General features: G+C 36.0%; 1 protein-coding gene across 2 annotated transcripts in view; it reads left to right on the forward strand.

The window, feature by feature from the left end:
• FIG4 (FIG4 phosphoinositide 5-phosphatase) overlaps window positions 1-22823 on the forward strand; it is a 63755-nt gene that overhangs the window by 31812 nt on the left and 9120 nt on the right. For both annotated transcript variants that reach the window (XM_010561646.1, XM_010561647.1), the window contains 7 exons: window positions 1622-1760; window positions 4506-4564; window positions 5179-5326; window positions 6199-6282; window positions 9095-9290; window positions 12919-13001; window positions 17158-17247. In XM_010561646.1, the coding sequence (XP_010559948.1) occupies window positions 1622-1760; window positions 4506-4564; window positions 5179-5326; window positions 6199-6282; window positions 9095-9290; window positions 12919-13001; window positions 17158-17247 (799 nt within the window). The remainder of the gene's footprint in view (window positions 1-1621; window positions 1761-4505; window positions 4565-5178; window positions 5327-6198; window positions 6283-9094; window positions 9291-12918; window positions 13002-17157; window positions 17248-22823) is intronic.

A 22823-nucleotide genomic window follows, 5' to 3' on the forward strand; every position in this document is an offset into this window, starting at 1 on the left:
ACTCTTAAGAAAAATGGGAAAGTAAGGAGCAAGAAAGAAGGTAAAATAAGTATAATTTTGGAAGAGTGCTCTCAAGGGACAGTAAAAGTATCTGGAGGGAGTATGAGTGGACAGAAAAGGAAGAAAAAAGCCGGATTCCAGATGAAAGGCCCTCTAAGTAGGGAAGGATAGCCAAGCAACATCAAGAGGTTTCCTCTCTCGTCCCCCTTCTCTCCCCACCCCCTTCCTTGCCCTGTTATACCATGTGACTGTTTATACAGAAGATCCCACTTCCAAATACTGACCTCTGCATATACACACTTCTGTAAAGTACCGTACCTTTGTGTAATCCTATTGTCACCAAATTTCTACATAGCACTTCATTAGTCATCTGCTTGTGTGCCTTAATTCCCTGTAAAAAATATTGCATGTTGCACAGAGGGAAGACATGTTTGAATTCTGGGGAGAAGGAGATATTGACTGAAACTTTGGTGGTGGCCAGGAATCAACTTAGTCCTTGCCGTCATATCACCGCTTTGTGAATTCTGCCTATTTTTTTAGCTGCTTTCTGGTATACTGACACTTCAGTTTGTCTTTTTGATGCAGTGTGTTGCTAAAGGGATACTCAACTCTCATAATGCTCTTTTTGAAATGTGGAGAGAACTGAAGGAGTAACACTATTGAACTCATCTGAACTATTCCTTGTCTGATGATTACTGAAGTGCAAACAAGAGTGGATACGAGAGCTTTCTAAATACCAATTCCTCAGGGCACAAATAGAGTTCAGTTCTCCACATATTCCTCCATATCTGAAGATCCTCTGTGCGTAAGCTGCCTTCTGCCCCTACAAGTCTGCTTGCAAAGCCGTCTTTATCACAGTTCACCATCCCCAAGCCATCATCTGACTCCAGCTTTTTCTTCGTATCTGTTGTAACTCATTCTATCTGCAGCTAGGTAGCAAGAGAGATTTTAAAGATGTAAGTGAACAACATTTCTTGCCATGTTTCATGTACAGTGGTATGTAACTACTGGATTTTAGCACTTGCCCTATTTAGTTTGGTGAAGCTTAGAATATGGTAAGAGAAATTGATGATTTAAACTGACAGGAGAAAACATCCAAGTTATTAAAAGGTGTCTGTGAAGTTTAATCATTTTACTGACTATGTTTTGGCTAGCAAAACCCAAAGAATTCATAATTTGTGTGTTACATGGGAAACTTGTGTATTGTATGGGTACTGTTTAATTTCATTAAATCATTCATCGTGATATGTCAGATTCCCTGAAACATGCATAAATACATGCACATGCTTCATGCATACACATACATGCAGAGGTGTGAGATGGAGCTGCAGCACGAGGTCTCACTTCTGCAAAGCCTTTAAGCAGAGCTTCTGCCACAGCTCCTGTGAGAGAAGCCAAGGAAAGAGGCAGTGCTGGTACCAGCCCCACGTGCACTGCAGTGTGGCAGAATGTCAGGTCTAAATGAAGTTTCATTACGGTGGTTGAAACCCAGAGGTCCCTGTAGAAGTCATAGGACATACGCACTCTGTCTGTGAGGAGCAAACATAACAAACAAGCAAATGTCTGAATGGGCTTGAGCTCTGCAATTTTCCTGGTGTTAAGTGTACCTCTTGTCTAACAGATGCAGACAGGCAAGATTCTATCAATCTCTTTCTGGGAGTATTCAAGCCTACAGAAGGAAAACCTCATCTCTGGGAACTTCCCACTGATTTTTATTTGCATCACAAGAACACCCTCAGTCTGTCACAGACCAGGCGAAGGTATTTTGCTGTTATGTTTTGTTTGTTTGGTATTGCTCTAATAAATATTAAAAAACCCATGTTGTTAACCAGATTATCTGGTCAGCCTGTCAAAAGCTTGCTTACTGTTTTTTAAGCTTTTACAAAAACTTAACACCCACCCATGCCCCCACCCCCTCCAACTTTCAAGAGATTACCAAAAATGTTGGATGTTGGTGTTTTGAACAATTTGCTTTAGTACATTATTTTCCTCTTGTGCTGAAAAAAGAAATTTCATTTCATATGAAATTCTATCCTGCAATGTGAAATGCTTTACTATTTTACTGAAGTACAGCTACCACTGTCTCATTAAGCAATACACATGTGCATTTTTGATGGTCAGATTTATTAAGTCATTGTATTTGAGGTTAGGTGATGAGGATAATATTTGTTTAATTTTTTTGTGTAATGCACTTAGTCTGCAGCTGTGCATACCAAGAAGCCCATGATTTTCTACCTTCCTTTCAGCCATGTCTAGTCTGTTTTGAAGACTATTTTTCTTCATTTGCGTTCCATTGTAGTTGCACAGTAATATGCAGAAGTAATAGAGCTTAAAGTGTAAAATTTTTAAAGTAATCGTAGAGTGCTTCACAAAGTAGAATGGTTTTGTTAAGGATTATAAATACTGCGTTTTAAAAAAATCGATTTTAATAAGGACAGTAGTAGACTTGTTAACTAAATAATCTTTTAGGAATTTCACTGTTTGTATCTTTGCTCATTCTGAGAGTCTTAAAGCTCTGTATCAAAAATGGTAGATCTGAATTAGATTTTTGTCTGGGGGAAGATGGCAAGTGTTTAAACAGTGCATTCAATCCCTGTTGGCTGCTTATTCCATTGACCCATCATGCCAGCTGGCGCATGATATGACTGTTTCTAAATTTCAATCCTTTTGTCTCCTGATGCTAGCTCATATCAGTCGTGCAACCAAGTGCTATTTCAGGCACACAGGAAACATGCAACATTACTTTTATTGCCTGCTGGTTCCGAGCATTATTGTATGTAAAAAATGAATTCAGCTGATATATTGGAAATATACGAATGTCCTAGTCGCCCTTTCATGTGTTACTCTGTTAAACAACTGTCTCTTACTTGTCACAGATACTGTTCCTAAATGAGGTGGAACATTTAAACAAAAAAAAATTGTTGGTATTCTTGATTCACTTGTTAATTAGTATTACCTTTCATTCTGCCAAAATTTCTTCTGAGCACTTATACAACCAAGATGTTTTCTCCTGTGAACAGAATGACACCTCCATGTAATACATAGTTAGGTGAAAAAAGCTCTTCCAACTATTAGACAAGTTCTTCATGAAACTTCTTCCTGCCTCTCTGTGCAGTACCTCTTTTGGATTCCTTGGGCACAGCAGCAAAGGAAATAATGAAAAGTCATAATGAAATCAAGGATATAGAAAGAGAAGGAAGATGTTGTTTCCTGTCATTGAAACTTGCTTTGACTATGTGCTTTTCCTATGTTGTATTTGCCCCTCCATCAGAAAGAAGAGATTTCATAATGAGTTTTATATATTACTCTTATGTAATTTGTGATTCACATGAAAGGAGAGTGAACACGGGAAAAGAAGACTTTCTGTTGCCATATTACTTATCAGTTATTGAAGCAGCAAAACTGGATATGTCTGCATAGTTTCTGAAGGCGCTGGAGAAGATGGCTTGCTAGCATGGCCTGAGACAGTACTCAAGAAGACACGGGACTGTCAGGCATAACTTATTCCTTTCTGTTAGGACGTACACAGTTCTTGGAATTGAAGTGTGTTGCCCTGCCTGTTCTACACCATTTGCTAAGTCCCACTAACAATTCTCTCTCTGGGCATGGGAATACACCTGTTGTTTTTGCTCCAGGTGGCTACATTGACATGAGTAGGAGATAACTGCATTAATACTCTGATTACAGCCCTTACAGTATTGTGAATACACACATATTTGAAATAAAAATCAATGAAGATAAATGTCTTTTTATCCCAAGTAACGAAATAGAAGAAACTATCAGAATAATTTAGAGAAGAAATTAAAGTATATTTGAGAAGAGAAAAATATGTAAACATGAATGAAAGATAAAATGTGCTTTATTTTATGAATGTTGCTTGACTTCCTTTGTTGTTTTTCAGAAATCCTGAATAAGCTTCCAGCAGGGCCTGGTTCTTGCTGTTAGCTATGCCAACATACAGTTCTCAGACTCAGGACAGCTGTCACATCAAAATGTATTTCTATGTGTAGAAGTCAGCTGCTGTGACAATCTTCCAATTTTATTATCATTGACCTTCATTTCTTCATACCCTGTTCCTAAATTTTAGGAAACAAGTGCTGGGTGGAGTGGGGGTTGGTGCTTTTTTTTTTTTTTTTCCTCCCCAAAGGCCAGAACAAGAGGAATACATAAATATCTTCTATATGTACTGAGGCCTTGATTTTCAGTACTGTAGAGGTAGGCATCTGAAATGTATTTTGTTAAATGGAACAAACCCACTCCTCCCTCCATACCTGTATTGAGCTTCATGTGTTTAAATTTCATAGCCTGAGAGCAAAGTAGTAGGATTGGGGCCTGTTGAAATCCTTCATCCAAGGATAATTCTTTACTTTCTTCCACACTCAAATTATAGAGAAACGTTTAGTAAAGTGACAGTGTCTGGTTGGGTAACTCTTATGTGCAAACGTTTAGACTAGATGCAAGATCAAATCTTCTGTATCAATTGTGTGTCTCTTTTTCCTATACAGCTATACTTACTGGTGGACTACAGGTGTGCTAAAGCATTTACCTCTTCCTTTTGATGAAGGTAGGAGCTATATTCGCCCCTTGCCTTACAGAGTATCTTGAAAAAGAAGTTTTAGTCACAAATGCTTTTTAACTGGTTTAGATCCCAATTCTGGAAAAAAAAAAAAAAAAATTAATGTTTCCATAATGATTGCTAAATACTTCCCCCCCCTCAGTGAGCTATGATTTTTCAACTGCAGGATGCAAGAGATACCTATCTGGCTAAAACTTGACCTGCATATGTTAATGTACCAGGGCACACTTCATTCTTCTTTTTCTTTTTTTTTTTTTTTTTCCTTGCCTATTAACATATATTTGTAGTCTATGCTGGTGGTTACATTGCTGTTGCAGATGACAGGGTATAGCTAGTATGTCTTACGTCTCTGGGATACTTTGGAGCATGTTTTACTAGGAATTGTTGTCATGGAGGGAAATCAAACTATGGTGGTTGATAATGCATATTTATTAAAGATGTGCTGTGCATCATCTTCTTCATATCATGTTTTCTTGTCATAGAGGGGATATTGCTGTAGAAAAATGCCTGGTAGGGTGGCTAGGTAAGCAGTCTACTGTTTGTTTAGATTTGTGCAGACGTAGTAATTGTTAGTAAAAAGATTATTTTTTTCTTTTCCCCAGTGACATGTGCTGAAAACAGACGCAAGTTGACAGTGAAGAAATTCCACAAGTATGAAGAGGAAATTGATATCCACAATGAGTTTTTTCGGCCATATGAGTTGAGCAGTTTTGATGAGACCTTCTGCTTGGCGATGACCAATTCTACACGGTATATTGGGATGATTTGTGACTATAAAACCTTAATTGGAAGTTGATTTGGTGTGAATTAAATGTATATTTGATTTATTTGGTTAAATCTGTGTTACATGATAGGTTTTGTGTGGTGTTTGTTTTGGTTTTGTTTTAAGCTTCAAATTTAGCATATTTCTAGAAACTAAATCACAGTACTGAAATGGAAATGCTACTCTAAAAAAAAATTCTGTTAAGACAGTACTTAAATTTCCAATTATTTTCCATTATGGAATGACAAATGTTTGGGCATTTGAAGGCTGAGAAATGAGCTTTTCTCTGTGGACTCAGATCACAGAGACTACCTTCAAAGCAATTGTTTTCTAATTGTTCTGCTCTCATTTTACAATTGTTTTCTTCAGTTCATCAAGCTGGCCAGATAGTGTGGGGTTTTGTTGGTGGCGCTTATTTTTTTGTTGTTGGCAGCAATCAACTGGATTTTCTAAGCATAATCTTAATCATGCTTTAGCTAAAGACTTTCAGGCAGATTGTTTCATGTAGCTTTTTGACCCAATTTGAGTGTTGGCAGCATTTTCAAAACAACGTAGCTGAGTTACAGGGCTTCTTCAGGACAGGAATGGAGCACATTGCTCTAGCCTCCTTGGCAAGTGGTAATGTTTGCAGCTGTTTTATGGAACTAAAGAATGCAATTGAAAGCTTTTTAAATACCTAGGGGGGTTATATTTACATAACTTTAACTTGTAATGATGAAGTTAGAACTTGGTATTTCTTTTTAAAATTATTATTTTTTTAAATTCAAAGGTAGGTGTTAGAGGTGGTTCTTCCAGAAAATTTAAAAATTGTATGTGTTGAACTTTCCTCATGAACAGTTTTTCCTTTCTATTTTGCCAGAGATTTTATGCCTAAGAATGTGGGAATTGATCCAAGTCCATTTACTGTTCGTAAACCTGATGAAACTGGAAAATCAGTGTTAGGGTAAGTCTGAAATATGAAATTTTTGTTCTGGTTTAATAGTAGTGAAATCGTAATGCAAATACATATACTCAAGGTGTGTGTCTATGTAGCATATTCTCTATTACATGGGAAATAAAAAAAATCATTGGTGTTATAATGTAGAATTGTACACTTTGAAAATCATATCTAATTTGAGATTTTTATTTGACACTGGGAATTCTTTATTCAGACTTGCTTAATCTTTTCTCTTCTCTTGTACTCTAAGTGAAACCCATGAGAAAATTTTATCAAGAATAAAGGTACAGAGGTTGTTAAAATTTGATCATCTCTTCATACTAATGGCAACTGTATTCTCTATTGGAGATGACAGACTTACTTTATTGTTGTCTTTAAAAAAAAAATTTTTGAATAAATAGAACATATCCTGAAACAGCAATAAATGCCAATTTCAGCATAGTTTTTGATAAAAAATGTTATTAAAATATTTATAGATAAAATTACAGAAAACAATTCAGCAACAGTTACTGGGACAAATGAAATGACAAAAAAATGCTTTTGCATTATTTTATTTATTCCACCGTTGTGTTTGATCTGCTCTATCACACAAGGGCTATGGGGACTCTTCCTGAACCAATTCATTCTCTCTTTGATACCTCATATTAAGGAAACCTTTTGTCAGTAATGATTAAACCTGTGCTGTCACAACATTATAGTTGTTCTGAAAGCTTGCCATACTGTTAAAAGTGACAAAGTTTGACTGTCTTGTAAGTAACATCCATTGTGCCTTGACCATGAGGGACTCGCTATCAGTAACTATTGAGAGAAGACTATGCTTATCACTAGTAGAAGCTGATTTCATGCTGCTGATGTTCCCTGGGAATAAGCAGAAAGACTGTTCAACAGTTACACCTCTGCTAAGAATTGTGAGTTTATGGGTACTTTTGAGGATAAGCTTTATTCTTTCACTTTGGAATGGTTTTATGTCAGATTTTGGACTAACTAATTTCTCTCCAGATATTCCATTAAACTCTTGACCATTATACATTCTTCTCAGGCACTTTGCTGCAAGCTCTCCACTGTGATTTTTAGGGCTTGTTACGAGATAGAGAATCAGCTGGATGAAAGCCACGTTCCAGGACTCCCTGGGTATTGCTCGTAAGGCTTCCCATGCATTGGCTGTGTAGTGGGGTAAAAGGTGGCTTCAGTCTTCCACCTTACCCGTATTTAGCCCTTGGTAGAGGTGGTATCTTTGCCTTGCAAGTTTGTCATCATCTTTTAATCTACTAGGACATTTCTGGAGGATTTGCTGATCTGTTTTCATTTATAAGTGTCCCCTAGGACAATTGGATCTTGGCTGCCTTCTGAGTATGTGTTGGGGGTGCAGTTATCACCCTTATCAGTGTTTGGCTACTTGCTCCATTCTTCAGCTTTCAGAAAGGACTGCTTTTCTTGTGACCTTCACCTCGTTTAGAAATCTAGGAAGATAACCTTAATTTTCTCTAAAAAGAATGCAGTGTGTCGTCATAACTTTCTGTAAATTTCAATCTAAGGAGATGACAGTTTCTGCTGAGTCAGAAATTAAACTTACCTGTGTTGTGTTTTTCCCCTAAGGCATTTATTCTAGCTGTAAGAATTCTTCTGATATATTCATGTCCTTGGGGGTGGGGTGTGCTCTCAGATCAAGAACCTTTGGGAGGACTCTCTTACTTGTTTATATGTGTTCCTAAAGCATGTAAAGTTTAGGTAATTCATTAGAGGAATAAACTGCTATATGAGTTTGACTGCAAAAGGCAGAACTCTTTGTGACAGTCATGGTGTGCTCCACTAGAGCTCAAGTGATACTGGTGACCTCCATGCCTTTGCTGATGAGAACACTAGAGCTGCAACTCAAAATAGCATTTGGACCAAACAGTATGCTGTTGTTCAAAGCCTCTTAGCATGCTGCTGTCTTCCTTTAGGGCCTTCCTTTACAATAAGTCACACGCAATGTTAGTTTATATATGGACAGTCACCTCAGCAAGGAGGAGATGTTCCTTCCCCGTTTCCAGAACTCATTTGTCTATAAACATATTCATTACCTGCCTTCCAGTCCCTCTTCCTCCAGAAAGGAAGATTCCTGAAAGATTGTGACAGTGTCTGAGAGGAAAGTGCAACCACATACCCTTCTAGGGCCAGTAGGAAAGGATATAGAGGACATAAGGGTGGTGCAATTTCTGATGGGTAAACTAACGCATACCTTTCAGACCTTGTACAGTTAAACCCAGTGTTAGTCTACTAAAATATAGATACTGTATTTTGAAGAATTCTTACAAATAAGGCACCTCTTTATACTGAGTAGAATTTCTGAAGTGAGAAATACATGCCGCATAAAGAAATGTTGCTGATTAAAGAACTAAATTGTTGGGATAGGTATGCAAAAGGAAGGGGAAAAAGTGACAGTATGATTAAGATTTTTGGGCCCAAGATTAAGAAAGCTAGTGGAGTGGATAATGTTAATCAGAAAGTGAAACTTTTTCCCAGATCAAAACCAAAGATGTTATGTCTCAATTTTTATTCCTTTTTATTCATTCAGTCTGGGGGGAGGGATTTAAGTAAAGAATCAGAGAATTGGAGAAAAGCTGACATAATCCTTTGACCTCTCTTTAAATGCTCTGCAATAAGAAGAGATTGAAGAAAAGTAAATCAATTGGGTGATTCAAAAGATAAGCAACAAGTTGCTCCAGAGGGTAGAACTCATTTCCCCCAGTAAGATTTTAACCAAACTAGGAATTTTAAATACTTCTTGTTAATATTTAGCTGATTTCATAAATATACACGCTGCCTTTCATAATAGGAACAAAAGTAATAGAGAAGAAACGGTGCTGCAGCGCAAAACAGCTGCTAGTGCTCCTCCACCCCCAAGTGAGGAAGCAGTGTCAAGTAGTTCTGAAGATGATTCTGGGACAGACAAAGAAGATGAAGGTGCTGTTTCTCAACGTTCAACTCCAGTAAAAGTGACTGATACAGGAGACAATACAAAAATCACAGAGGTAAGAAATTATTGTGGCAGGCAAGAAGGCTAATCATGGACTTAAAATTCACATTTCCTTAAAAATAAAAAGAAGAAATGTTATAGAACAGACAGAAGTGTAAGGCACTGAGAAATTAAGTGAAAAAGGTCTCCAGTGTAATTTCTTTGTGTAGATATTAGCAGAACTGCTTATAAAACTTCACTGTTATTCTTGTGTAATAGTGAAACACAGCAGAAAATAACATTTTTCAAAAACTGAAAATTACTGTTAGAAATCTGTCATTTGAAAAGTACTCAGGTCAGGTGTAGTCCATTACATAAAGTATAAAATGTATCTATGCTAGTGTGTTAATTCAGAGCAGTAGTGCACTTCTGATCATTGTCCCTTACCATGCTCTGGCTCACATCGTGAGGTGGTCTTGGAGCATGCAAACGGGATTCCTTTTTGCATGAAACTAAACTGGGAGATGCTTCTCCAGGAATGTACCTGATCTACCTACCTAATCAACATTTAGTCTGTGGGAGCTAATCTGGAGCAAACCCCCTGAAAGACTTGTAGTATGGATCTGAGGTCCTGAGCACCACCCCTTTCAATTACAAATCTATTCCTTTTGAATAATGCTACTTGCTTGGGTGTATATAACTTTTAATTAATGATCAATCTGGCTAGATTTCAACCTAATTTATGTGAAGATTTTTAAATTGCTGTTTCATTTATATGGTCTGACATTTTAAAAAAAAAAAACTCAAAAAATGTGCATGATAATATTGTCACATTGGTCATATGCTATTACTACTACTAAGGCTGAAGATAGTGGCAGGGTAATAGGGAAATCGTGTATGCCCAGTCATGTGAAAAGAATGTGTATTCTCAGTTGTGGGCTATTAATCTTTTTTTGCTAGCATAACTCCAATTCTGTTGGAATTCCTTGGGTGCTAATTTAATGAAAATATTAATTTTTATGAAGTATTATGGAAATACCTATTTTATTAATTTATGTAACATTTCTTCAAATTCTTTCTTGTAGACATCCATTTTGGGTACCACTGAAAATGTCTTAGCAAAAGGATATGTTAATGGAGACTATACAAACCTGGAAAATACTTGTGTTGTCTTGGGGGTGGGGCGTGTGGGGAGGTAGGGTTTTTTGGTTGGGGGCGGGGGTGGTGGGTTTTTTAAGGCATAGCTAATTTAAATGGCTATGGTGTTATGCTTTTACATGTTATCACATTTGAAGAAACTTCAGTACTTATGACCTTAGTCAGTATAAAATATAGTGCCTGATAGGCAACAGAGAATAAAACTGCCTTTTTTTCTGCTACAATTTAAATTTTCATTTCATTCAGTCCTTAGCCTAGGGTAGTGTGTTCTCAGATGATGGATTTTCAGCCTTCTGTGCAACATGGCCTGCTTCCTAACCTTAATGAAGTATTTTCAATAAAATAACTATGAATTCATGTGGTATTAATTTTGGACAATTTGGATTAATTGTTATGCCAATACAAGTGCATTTATTTCTGTTTATGCAAGGTATTTTAGCTGAAAATTTTCCATTATCTCTGAATATTAGAGTACCTGTTTTCCAGCAAGTCAGATTGTTAAAAAAACCATCTGGAAACAGCAGAAATCCAACCTGAAATTTTATTCTTGATACTTACCATTGCACAAGTTATCATGTCAATTTTTCTATCTGTGTATTGAACCACTTCAACACTCAGACCTTAGATAACTTTTTTTAGATTTTTAAGATGCTTAACTGAGATGCATGTAAACACAAAATATGATTTAAGATAGTATTGAAGTTTAATGGCTTACAATTGCGTGAGCTATTCTGATTCTTATAGTAATGCACATGAAGAAATATTTTCCATTTTATTAGCACCTTTTCATGCACTGAATTTTAGTCATAATTTGTGTTGTTAATTTGTGTCATTGCTTATTAAAATTGCAGTGCTGAAAAGGATTACCTATTCAGTTATGCTGAATTGCTATGTTAGCAAATAACTTGGGTTATTGTTAATGTCTGCCTTCCATTGTAAATTTTTTTATTCTCTTCAAAAGTACAAAGCTTTTCTTAGATACGTTATTTCTGAGGGCACGATGTTTATGGGAACTTTCTGTTCAGAAACGAAACATAAAAATTAGTAACCTTAAAGACTGTATTAGACCTTAGATTTTAACATGTTCACCAGCTGGTCTTTATTTAGCTTGTGAAATGTTCTTTTTCCATTACCAGGCTAAGCAGAGCATCAAATATAGGCTTTTCAAAAAATGTTTCAGAATTATTTTTCTGGCAATTACAATTATTTGTTTTGTCTACATATGTGGTTAAAAAGTTTAAAAAGAAGACCTGTAATGGAGGGTTTCAAAACTTGATGGCTAAATTGAATAATGTAACAAGAAATAAAACAACTTTAACTGGAAAAGGTGATAATCTATCTAGTTAATTAAATAAGCGTCTATTTTCTAGAACTGGTAAACCATAGAAATGTTTCAGATACGTTTGGTTTTTTTCCCTCAAGTTAAGCTTAACTTTAAAAAGAAACTTTAATGAAGTTAAAAGCCTAAGCTTACAAATATTCCATTTTCTGTCTCTGTTAGTTAAACTGACAACTTACTAGCACTCTAACCAGTGTCAGCCTGCACTTTACTGTTTTCTCATTTGTGAAAATGGGTTGCATCTAGTATTTTTGAACAATACTATAAGTTTGGGTGAAAAAATATAGTATGGGGTATTTTTTGTGTGTAAGAGAGTTGATATTTGTAAGCTTATATTTTTAGGTGCATTCTTGAGTAAATATGGTTAATCCAGAATGATTAGATGTTTGGTCAGGGATTTGAATTTTGGTATTTTTTACATCAGCAACTGTAGAGTAGAGAAAAATTGTATTGTTGTGGGTGGGGGCGGAGGGTGGGGGGTGGAACCAAACAGCTAGTTCCTTTCTATTCACATTTCACAGAAGTTAATGTTAAAATGCTTTTATACTTCTAGTCAGGACATATCTTTCAAAAGTTCTTTGACTTTGGATCTTTTTGAACTGAAAGAAAACTATTTTTATAGTTGACTTAACTTGCAGTCACACGTGTCTTGTCAGTAAACCCCCTCAGTTTAACACTGAATCATTAGACATAGTGAAGTATTGCATGTGCATTGGATCCTTGTTATAGTTGACTGACATGATTGTGTAATGTATAAAACAAAAATAGTTTTGTTCAACCTGAAGTTTGTAATTATTTCAGAATTGACAGCAGAAAATGTGAAAGCAAATGTGGGAGCATGTTCTGAACGAATATGATTTATTCTATATTAAGTTTCAACACAGAACGGAATTGAATACCTGCATTGTAATATGTCCTATAAATATAATTTATTCTCTTAATGTGTTGTTTTATCTGATGTTATCTTTCAAGAATCCCTTCCTTTACTTGTTGAACAAATGTCTTGAATAATATTTTTAATAAATTTTTAATTAAAAAAACAAACAGGCACAAGCTAAGATTACTATGTATATGAGAAACTGGTTTGGTTTTGCCTGCACTTCTGAATTTATTTTCAGGTTTAGAAAGAATTCCTTGCTTAAAAGCATACTTTTCTTTGGATGTTGTTATGGTATCCTCAGTCTGAATCTTTCTTCTTACGTTCCAGAATGTAGTACAATCAACAAAAGATGTGTATGGACTCAATCTTTCAGATGTTCCTTCAGAAGATGATCTCACAATATACGCTAGGTGAGATAGACTTCCAGTGGTAATCAGTAAAAGATAATTTGGAACTTAAAATTGAATGAAAGATGCTTCAGTAGAAATACTTGTCACTTAATATAGTCCTAGAAATTAATAAGCAAATTCCATATTAGGAGTGGTTCCATGGTTCTAAGCTATGTAGTCTGTGATTTTTGCATTTTTCAAATGTTAAATTACATTAATTCAAATTAGTCATAAGTGAAATAGCCTCTTCTATAAAAATGCATACAAAACAACAGAAGTTGTCTTTTTTTAAACGTTATGTGTTATTCGCAGAGATAAGTGTTACCTGTTACCTTTTACTCAAATTTAAATAGTTGTGTGACTTTTGTTCAAGGAAAATTGCTTTTCTGAATAATATTCAGCCTTTTTCTTGAAACATTTTGGCCATTTGAGCTTAAAATAAAAAAATGTAGGTTTTACAGGGAGACCTTAAGACCGTTACTAAATCTGGTGTAGACTATGAGGAGAAGAGTTGAGAAAAGTGGCCAGAATAACTCACACTGTAGAAGCATGGATAACTAAGTGACTTTGAGTACTGTAAGTTTCAGGAGAGGGAGAAGTCAGTTTGGCCCTTGCCATTATTGGAGTTTTATGAAATAACAACATGCAAATAAACGTGGTGTGAGGGTTTACATGTGTGTATGTATATGCACGGCACCAAGCATAGTGTGTACAGCATCATACTGCCACTTGTTCTTAATAAATGGTTTTGTGAATTCAAAACATACGTAAGGAAATGAGTAAGAAACAGCATAGTGCAAGACAAAATACAGCTCCTTGGGTGGTCCAGCAAGTTCCCACTCAGTTCCTGCACTTCGAGGTAAACTGCTACAACATGAGGCAGCACGCTGCACGGCACCTGCAGGCTCTCCTCAGGAACTGGGAGCTGCTGGCTTACTGTGAGCAGTTGGAGGTGAGAGTTGGTGAGAAAGCACCAAGGTATCACCTTCCAGCTCCAACTACTTGAAAACTTCAGCTTTTATTCAAGGGTAACTTGGACTTTTATCCTCTACAAAACAGTTGTCACCACTCCTGCAGGAGCCATGAACTGTCAGCTCCCCAAGAGCAATCAGCAAATTAATGGTGTGCTTCTCCAACAAAAGGCAGCGACTCCCATTGTATCAGGAATGCTGTTTCTGAATTGCCATAACCCCATATAGAGCGCTGGCTATGTGTTGCCATTGTTAAAAAATACGTACTTACGCTATTGTTCTCAAATTCTTTCCTCAATATCACAGAATAACACTGAAGCCAAAAAGAAACTGGTTCAAATCTTCCTTTTTTTTTTTTAAATTGGAAATTAATTTGAACCTTTTGAAATTTTTTTAACTCAGACCAAAACTGAACTAGAATAATTTCAGTTATAAATGAACTAGAACTGAACCGAAAAGTTACTTATTCAGTTCCCTGGTGGAGGAGATTCTTTCCTCAACTGCAATATTTTTCCTTGAAAACTAGTCAGAATCATGGGAATTCAGTACTAGAAATCAGTTGGAGAAATTTAGATCCAAATTGAAGACCCTCTTAGTTCCTAAAGGCTTATGCAGTTGCCAAGAGAGCAATTGCTTATGCAAGACACCAGGAGTGCAAGTCAATTACATTTTGCTTAATAAACCACTGTTTCAAACACCTGCTTAGAATGTAGAATTAATGGAGTTTGAGAAAAGGGGTGTAAGAAAACTACCTGTCGTCTCAGAAAAACATTGTGTGTATATTGAAGTGAGTACTTGTGAGGCATACATTGAAATGGGCTTGTGTGCGTTTGTTTTTATTTTCTAATGTGTAATCGCAGTGATTACGTTGTTATATTTGAAACCTTTTCAATTTGTGAGAGAAGTTTTAATTCACTATATCTTCTCATTTGGTGATATGTGATGATTAATCCTGACTTAGTTCATTAATGCTCTCAAAACATCATTTTTACTTAAAATCTTTTTCGGTTAATTTTTCCTTAGGGGTAGCTACTTCTCTTGCACTCTTTAGTTCTTTGAAAATTCCCATTTTTACCTATTTCCTACACGTGGAGTAATTTGAAGATGGTACACTTGAATAGGGTTGAGGAGGATGTTTCTCAGTATCTCTGAAATTTTTAACTTCACCTATGCCTCTAACTTTGGTTCTTTATTTTAATCACTAGAAAATGGATGCCAATTTGACAATTACCCTTTGGTATACTGGGTAGTTACTGTTGCTCTGCAAATGGCCCAGTGCAAGCTGGTGTCTACTACGATTCACTTTGTGCAGATGAACAGCTCTGTGGTAACATCCAGAATTGCAGCTACTTCCCATTTTATCATTTTTCAGGCTGGACTAACATTCAGCCTATTGTTACAGTAGTACTGTAAACTCCAGGGGGGGGGCTTTGAAGCTCCCTATTAATATCTTTTCAAGACAAAAAAAAGCTTGCATTTATTTCATTTCCCTCAAGCAATGCAGGTTTTAAAAACAGAACAATTACAAATTCCTTACCTCTTAGCTAACAAGGCACAGTGCTATTTATAGTCTGATGTGCTGATTTATGTGGAAAGTATAGATTTTACTGACATCCTTTATTACAATGTACATCGTTTGAGAATAGCAGCAATTTATTTCACAGTATGATTATAGTTCTCACTTCAAGTCTTTTTCTATTTTTTGTAATAAGGGAAATGGAGATGCAAGATCCTGACTCTACTTGACATCATTGGACATGTTACGTATTTTTTTCTTCATTAGCATCAGGGATTCACAGATTTAAAGTACCTCAGGTTAAGTTACTTTACATCAACTGTTCTATATTAAGTATATATGCAAATTAAAAGTAATTTGAGTCTGTCCAGCCCATTTTCACTGATGGCTGACATCATTTGTGTTAATTCTCATCAAAATAGAGATCACAGGACCACAGATTGGTTGAGGTTGGAAGGGACAGGGGGTCCCTCAATTTGAGGATGTATATTGCGGAGCAACTGTGCATCTTACTGATGTCTGATAACTTGCTTGTGTTAATTTAGGCCTTGTTTGTTCCAGAATATTGGATCATTTGAAGCAATTAATAAAAATATTTGCACCTTTATTTTGCTTATATTTGGTTTTTAAGCTTGTTTCAACAGGAAGCTCCTGCACTAGAGGATGTTAATTGTCTTTATTTCCACTTAAAATTCTCTTATTTAGAAATGTAAGTACTTTCAACAGCCAAAGTCATGTCTCATGTTTCTGAGGCTTTTGTTTCTACAGTATAGAATCTGAATGGAGCAGAAAGAAAAATCACAATAAGTTGTTTTAGGGAATGTGTTGTTCCTTTATCTTCTGTACATGCTTCCATGCAATTGCTTTTGCACTGTTAATTGTCCTCTGTTAAAATGCAGTAAAGATTTCTGAAATAGACCAATAAGTCTATTTTTAAGCTAAGTGTTTTTAACTATTAAAAAAAAGCCACTGTGTCAGAAAATTAAAAACATCACAACTAACATTTACTTCTGTTTTCAGTAGCACAGATGTGTTGGAGAGTGAACAAATTGAGTTCAAGTGTGAGATAACTACATATCCTTGAAACCCTCTGACTTTTCCTCTTAGACTAAGTGAATAAGATTAGGATTAACTAATTTTTTTTTTTCAATTTTGCTCCAATTCATTGCAAAGAAAAAAGCTGTAACAGTATTTTGCATCTTAATGTCTTTCAGCAGCCCAACAGGTGCTTGGAAATAAGTGTGCTGGACTGACAGTGTTTCAGCTGAATAAACTAGGTTGAATTTGGCTGAGGACTGACTTAAATCAAAAACTTGAGATACTTTCTATTTCTTCTGTTGACTTTTCCCATAGGCTGTTCATCTGACTGATTGCTTTGAAAAAGACAAGAAGTTGACTGTAGCAGGCTGTCTGTTTCATAGGGTAGAGAAAGTTTCTATTCCATGACCTAGGTGACACCAATTAGTAGGCAGATCATTTTCAAGCTAAAATAAGCTGCTGAGTTCTCATATGCACCCCCTGCAAAGTTTTAAAAATCTCTCTTGTTTACCAGAGAGGTAGTTCATGATCAGTAACTGATGTAACATGGCTTAGGCTCATTTTTTTGTGTCATTTTCTTTCATTTGCTGAATTTGGGGGGATTGTTCTTTTACTTTCTTTGATTTATTCTCCTGTCTACTGCTTTTCCCAGGTTTGTTCAGCTGGGACAGAGTCAGCATAAACAAGACAAGAGCAGCCAGCAATTTTGCTCAAAACACCACTTGGATAGGGTTATAAATTTGTAAGTACTCTTTTTCTTTTTCCCTTTAGCCTATTTCTTTTTGCTTTTGTCATTAGACCTGAAAGTCATCAGGTAAATTTGATGTTAAATTGTTTGAGAGTCATACTTCTGTTGCTTTCACTGCATAGGGGGTTTCAATGCATAGCATGAAGAGTTAGGTTCCTACTTCTCCCTTGTAATTTAAAAAAAAAAGTGCATTGTGTTTTGTCGTTTGTTTTTTGGTTGTTTTTTTTGTTGTTGGTGGTGGTTTCGGGGCTTTTTGTAATTTTTTGTAGTGCCAAAATTTTTGTATTCAAAATTCTTAGCAGTCATGAGTTATCACAACACAAAGTGCTGAAGCTACTGAGTTTAAAAGGCAATTTCTTCTTGCTGTGATAGCTTTCGAAAGAGATAGTTTGAAGGGATTGGCAGGCCTGCTTATTCATCGTTAAAAAAACATTCAAAGTTGCAACTCAGTCTTTAGTGTGCAGTTATCTGAAATAATTTCTTCTGAGAAAGCTGTGAGTGCCCTGTGTTTGTTTTAGTGGACATTTGAGGAGTCTTGAGGGGTCAAATGGGATATTTTTATATTTTTATTTTTTTGGTGAGCGGCCAGGTGCTGGAGAGAGTACTCCAGTAGTCAGATGTTAATTTTTCTCCTTTCCCAAGTGTAATTTCCATGTGTTTCCAATTAGTGGAAGTGTAAAAGTCATAGAGCACACAAATCTGTGCCTCCTGTCACTCCTCCTCTGGAAGTCATGTAGGTCATCTTTCTCTGCCAGTTCTACCAAACGTTCTTGTCTGTTCCGATCTGAGAGGAAACAGGGTATCTTATAGTTGGTAATTTTTTTTTCTGAAAGTATATCTTTATACAGCTTAAAAATTTTTTTCAGCTTTTGTTTTGCAGCTTTTTAAAAACGCTTAAATACTGTTTGGACAGTGACAGATTGTTCTTTCAAGAAAAATCATAAATGTAGCCATTCTTCAAAGGCATGTTGCTCAATTCTGAAACAAGGAAGCTTTCTCTTGCTGAGTTTGAATTGCTGCTCTGAATCAGGAATTTCCTGGGAGAATACTAACTTTTTAGAGATAAAATAACGTGAACACACTATACTCAAGATGAGGTCGAGAGAGAGTCTTTTCAGTAATAGCAGCTGAAGCACATCTTGCACTTGTTGGACTGTATATTTCCTTGTTTCTCAAGGAGTACTTGAAGAAATTGAAAAATTATGCTAACTTGTATTAATTTGATGTTAGGTGCATTTTAAACTGAAAAAAAATCTGGCAAATTTGATTCTCCAGTTGTTCCTTCTAGATACAAATGCAACTAAACCCCAGTCCTTTTCATAGTAAAATGAAGTATTCAATCTAAAGCTTTGGTTTCTCATCAGCAGTGAGATATAATTTAGGCTTAGGTTAGTTGCTGTCATTTCCACACTTTTCAAGAAAATCTTTTTCATAGATCCTTTTTTGATCTTAAAAAAAAAAAAAAAACAACCAAAAAAACCCCCACGCCTCACAACCTTAAACTTTGTGGCCATTTTTATCAAATACATAAAGCCAATACAAAAAGAAATATTTCTCATTTTTACAATGTCATTTAGTGATATTTATGTACTCGAATATGCATTGGAGAAATACTGAAGAGAAGCTTCTGGCTTAAATTTAGAAACTGTAAGTATAGATTAGGAACAAAAAATGGGTACTTGAACAGGGACTACAGTGATGCAGTGAGATAATACTGAAGAGGGGTGGAGAATGTGGAAGGATATTGAAGTTCCTGGTTTTGTTCATAGAAATTCCATGAAGGAAAAAAGGGTAGAATTTTAGAGCTAAATAGAGCTGGACTACTTTTAGCACAATCTGTTATCATGTATGCAAAGGGAGACTTTGAGTACTGTAGTGTAATTACTGTTGGCTGACACAGTGCACCTGTTCCTGGTTCCATAGTACTCATTGTGGTGTGGTATAAATAATACTGTAGAAAAATATCCTCTCAATCGCTTCCCAAATGCACTTCTTGCATCTTAGGAGTATGAGAAATTTGATTCCCTCCCGAACAGGGAATTGAGTGTTTTGATTCACTGCAGCACTTCTGGAGAAGAGTGCTGTGCCTGTGCCTGTTGTGGCCTATGCAATATAGCAACAATGCTCGTGCACCAACTTTAATTCATCCATAGGTATCTACTCTCCTGTTTGGTTTTGTGGGGCACTGATGATGCTCAAGCAGGAGAACACTTCAGTGACTGATATCTGCAGCATGGTCCAAGGCTATGTTCTCCCTAAATATTTTAAAAACATACGCTGCCTTTAAAGATATATCATATAGTCCTTGTTTTCAAAAGCTCCCTTGATGTTAAATGTGTAATTTTTTTTTCAAATCAAGACTACCTAGGTTCTGCTTGTCATCCAAGTATTGATCAAACAACTCAAACTGAGTAGCAACTATCTACAAGTTACCAGCTAACTATGTACAAGTAGTATATGAGCTTTTTTACTGTTGTTTCTGTGTATATGCGCATTATATACATTATTTTCTCACCAAGGTAAAAGTAATCAAGCAAATTCCAGTGAACAATGGAGCACTCTACATTTTCAATTTTTGTTAATTAAATGCTCTACTGGAGTATTTTTAATACATAATACCACTTTAAAAAATAAAAGTAAAAAGAGCAGTACATTTTCTAATTTTAATGAAGTGTTTTACAACCCTAGTTACTTCTGAAAGCTGTTGCCTCAGTTTAGAGCAATTCTCTTGTTTCATTCAGTACTTCCATATGACTTTGTTAGTATAAGGTCTATTTCTTGGAGGATTAGATTAAAAATAGCTCTATATTTGTAAACCTGGCATTATCATTGCTTTGTAACTGTACTAAAGAAAAGGTTGGTACTGAACTTTTCTCTTTCTGTGTATTCACATCTAGGAGTTCTTGGGGGGTTCCTTATATTGAAAGGCAGAAGTAAATTAATAAAGGATGTTTAGATTGTGAAGTATATTTATTTTTTACATTAAACCCATGCAAAATATCTAAATAGTTTCTTGACACTGCTGTAGAAACATTGAATCAAAAGGCGTTCATAATTAGTCAACAAGCGACTTTGGAAATTACAAGTTATCTTGGATTCTCAAGTGTGTTGGTAGTCTCACAGTACAGTGCTTTTTTTTGCATGCTCTCTGCTTCAAATATGCACCCCAGTATGTTGCTTCACATCAGAAATTGAGGCAAACTTCAATGAAAGTGTTTATTCACAAAACAGAGAATTGTTATGAATATTCATGGAAATTATAGGTCAAGAAATTTTTTGTATTGTCATCTGTTTACACTAAGCTTAAATCACAAAGGTCTCTTATCTAGTTGCTGTCTTCTGATAAGGTGGCAGTCCAGGTTTCCTTCTTTTTAAAAAAAAAAAATAATAAATTCTGCAGTTCAGTAAAGCACCTTCTTGCTAGACAGCTCTTTGTCAGAGCAGCATCTAGTAATCAGCAAATTTTTTATCCTTAGTCTCCCCTTTGAAATCTCCCAGAGGGTCTGAATAGACAGTGTATTTTTACCTACAACTCACTTTATTTCTTCCTTTTCTTGGAAACAGGATACCTATGCCTCTTAATTAAAATAAGCATAGCTTCAACTCCTTGGAGATGTAAATATCTGTGTTAAATAGGGAGTCATCTACCTTACTTCTCTCCTTAACTAAAAAATCTTTGCTTCTATGATGGGTGAAATTCTTTCCTGTTTGGTGATAATTTGGATTCATTTTACTTTGAGATGTCCTGATCTCATATTCTTTACAGCTGTATACTAAGAAGCATATATGATCTAAACCTCTGTATACTTCTAAATAAAAGAAAAAGTATGTAGCTCACTATTAGCTCTTGATTCAGAACAGAGATGAGGATAATTAGCCACTTTGGGTTAACTGATCCAACACAGATGTGTCCCAATAACTTTAATTTCTCTTTTTGACTCATATATCCACTGTTCTGGTATTCTAAAAATAGCTTTAAGGATTAGTCTTCCTCACTTAATTTGAATCTTTGCTCTTTCTGACTGTCAGTATTTTAAACAAAGCACTTCTGTGATTCTCCAGCATTTATTGCCTGTGTGAGTTCTCTTGAGATTTACTGGTCAGGCTGTTTATAAACTACCTGGATTTTGTCTTCTGTCTGAAGGTGAAAGATGGCCCCTTCACTGGGATTCTGAATGGCTTTAGTGCTGTCTGTGTGCTTGTCTCTTACAAAATGGCTTGACTAAGCTGCCTGTTACTGAGAGTATGTTCATTTTATATTCTGTGCAAGTGGTTTTAAAGTCACTGTGGGCACTTTCCCTGAAAGTACTTGGTACTTCATGTTAGCTAGAAAAGACAAAAGAGTATCAGGAATGAACACCACATAAAAGGAATCATTTTGTCATTTTGGGCTTGAATGCTCTGTTCATTTTTAGTCACACATCTCAAAAAGAATACTACTGGGAAAGGTCTGGGGAAAAGCAATAGTATGTATGATCAGAGTTGTAGGACTCTCCTGAAGAGAGCTGGCTGGGGACTGAAGGAAATAAGTAAGTCCATGTTGTGATGGTTTATGAAATGCTCTGCTGAAGTTTGGCAGGTGAAATGGTTTGGTATTATGATTTAGGTCACAGCATGACTAGATTTGATGGGAGAAGTTAACGAAATAGCTGAGCCGATTCTAACAGCTCATTGCCACCAAAAGGGGGGGGTCCTGCTCTTTCCTTCCTTCCTTATCATGTACTTTTTCAGTTACTTGTGCAAGCTCTGCTACTTATTACAGTGCTCCATAAATCAGTTCGGCTCATCAGTCTGCAGCAAACTAATTCAGCAAAAAAAGCAAATAGTATCCTGGTAGATTAATGTGATTACTTAGACCAGTGAAGATCCCAGTTATCACTAGGGCCAGCACCGACGAGACAGAGCCATTGGGTCAAACACAGCAGAGCTTTCTTATGTGGCTGGTGGCAATTTGTTAGATTGGCTCAGTCATCTTGTATAACACCCTTATGCCAGATCAGGGAGCAGAGCGTGAGCTTTTTCCAGGGATCTGGGGAAAATGGTTTTAATGCCTTGTGATTCAGATCCCCATGTATACAGGAAGAACTAGCTTTTTCCCATTCATCTCTTCTGTCAATATTGAGCTCTGAGCTTTTCAGATGAAAAAGCTCATGTGCCTAGCATTTTTGGTAGAGTTGTCAAATGAGATGCTGAATATTATTTTAACAATAAAACTGTTAGCATTTATCTGCCTCATACTGATTTAGATCATAATTTTCATTTATAGATGTCTATAATAAATATGTTTTTAGTACCTGAAGTACACTTGATCTCTGGGTCTTCTATATTTCCTCCCTCTCTACACTGAATCCTGAATAAAAAATCTACATGTCAAATTTCATACCATCCATTGATGTAAAAAAAAAAAGGCTGTGATAGTGGCATGCATACCTTCAGAATGATACATGAATTATGATGAAATTTAGCCATCATTTTTCAAAACCCAAGGGCTTTTTTTTTTAACCTGAAAAAATACTTTGAACTATAAAACAATAGTTCAGTACAATTCTGACTTGGCGGGGACCTTGTTA

Source organism: Haliaeetus leucocephalus, unplaced genomic scaffold, assembly GCF_000737465.1.
Source record: "Haliaeetus leucocephalus isolate CR32 unplaced genomic scaffold, Haliaeetus_leucocephalus-4.0 Scaffold149, whole genome shotgun sequence".
NCBI classification, from domain to species: Eukaryota; Metazoa; Chordata; class Aves; order Accipitriformes; family Accipitridae; genus Haliaeetus; species Haliaeetus leucocephalus.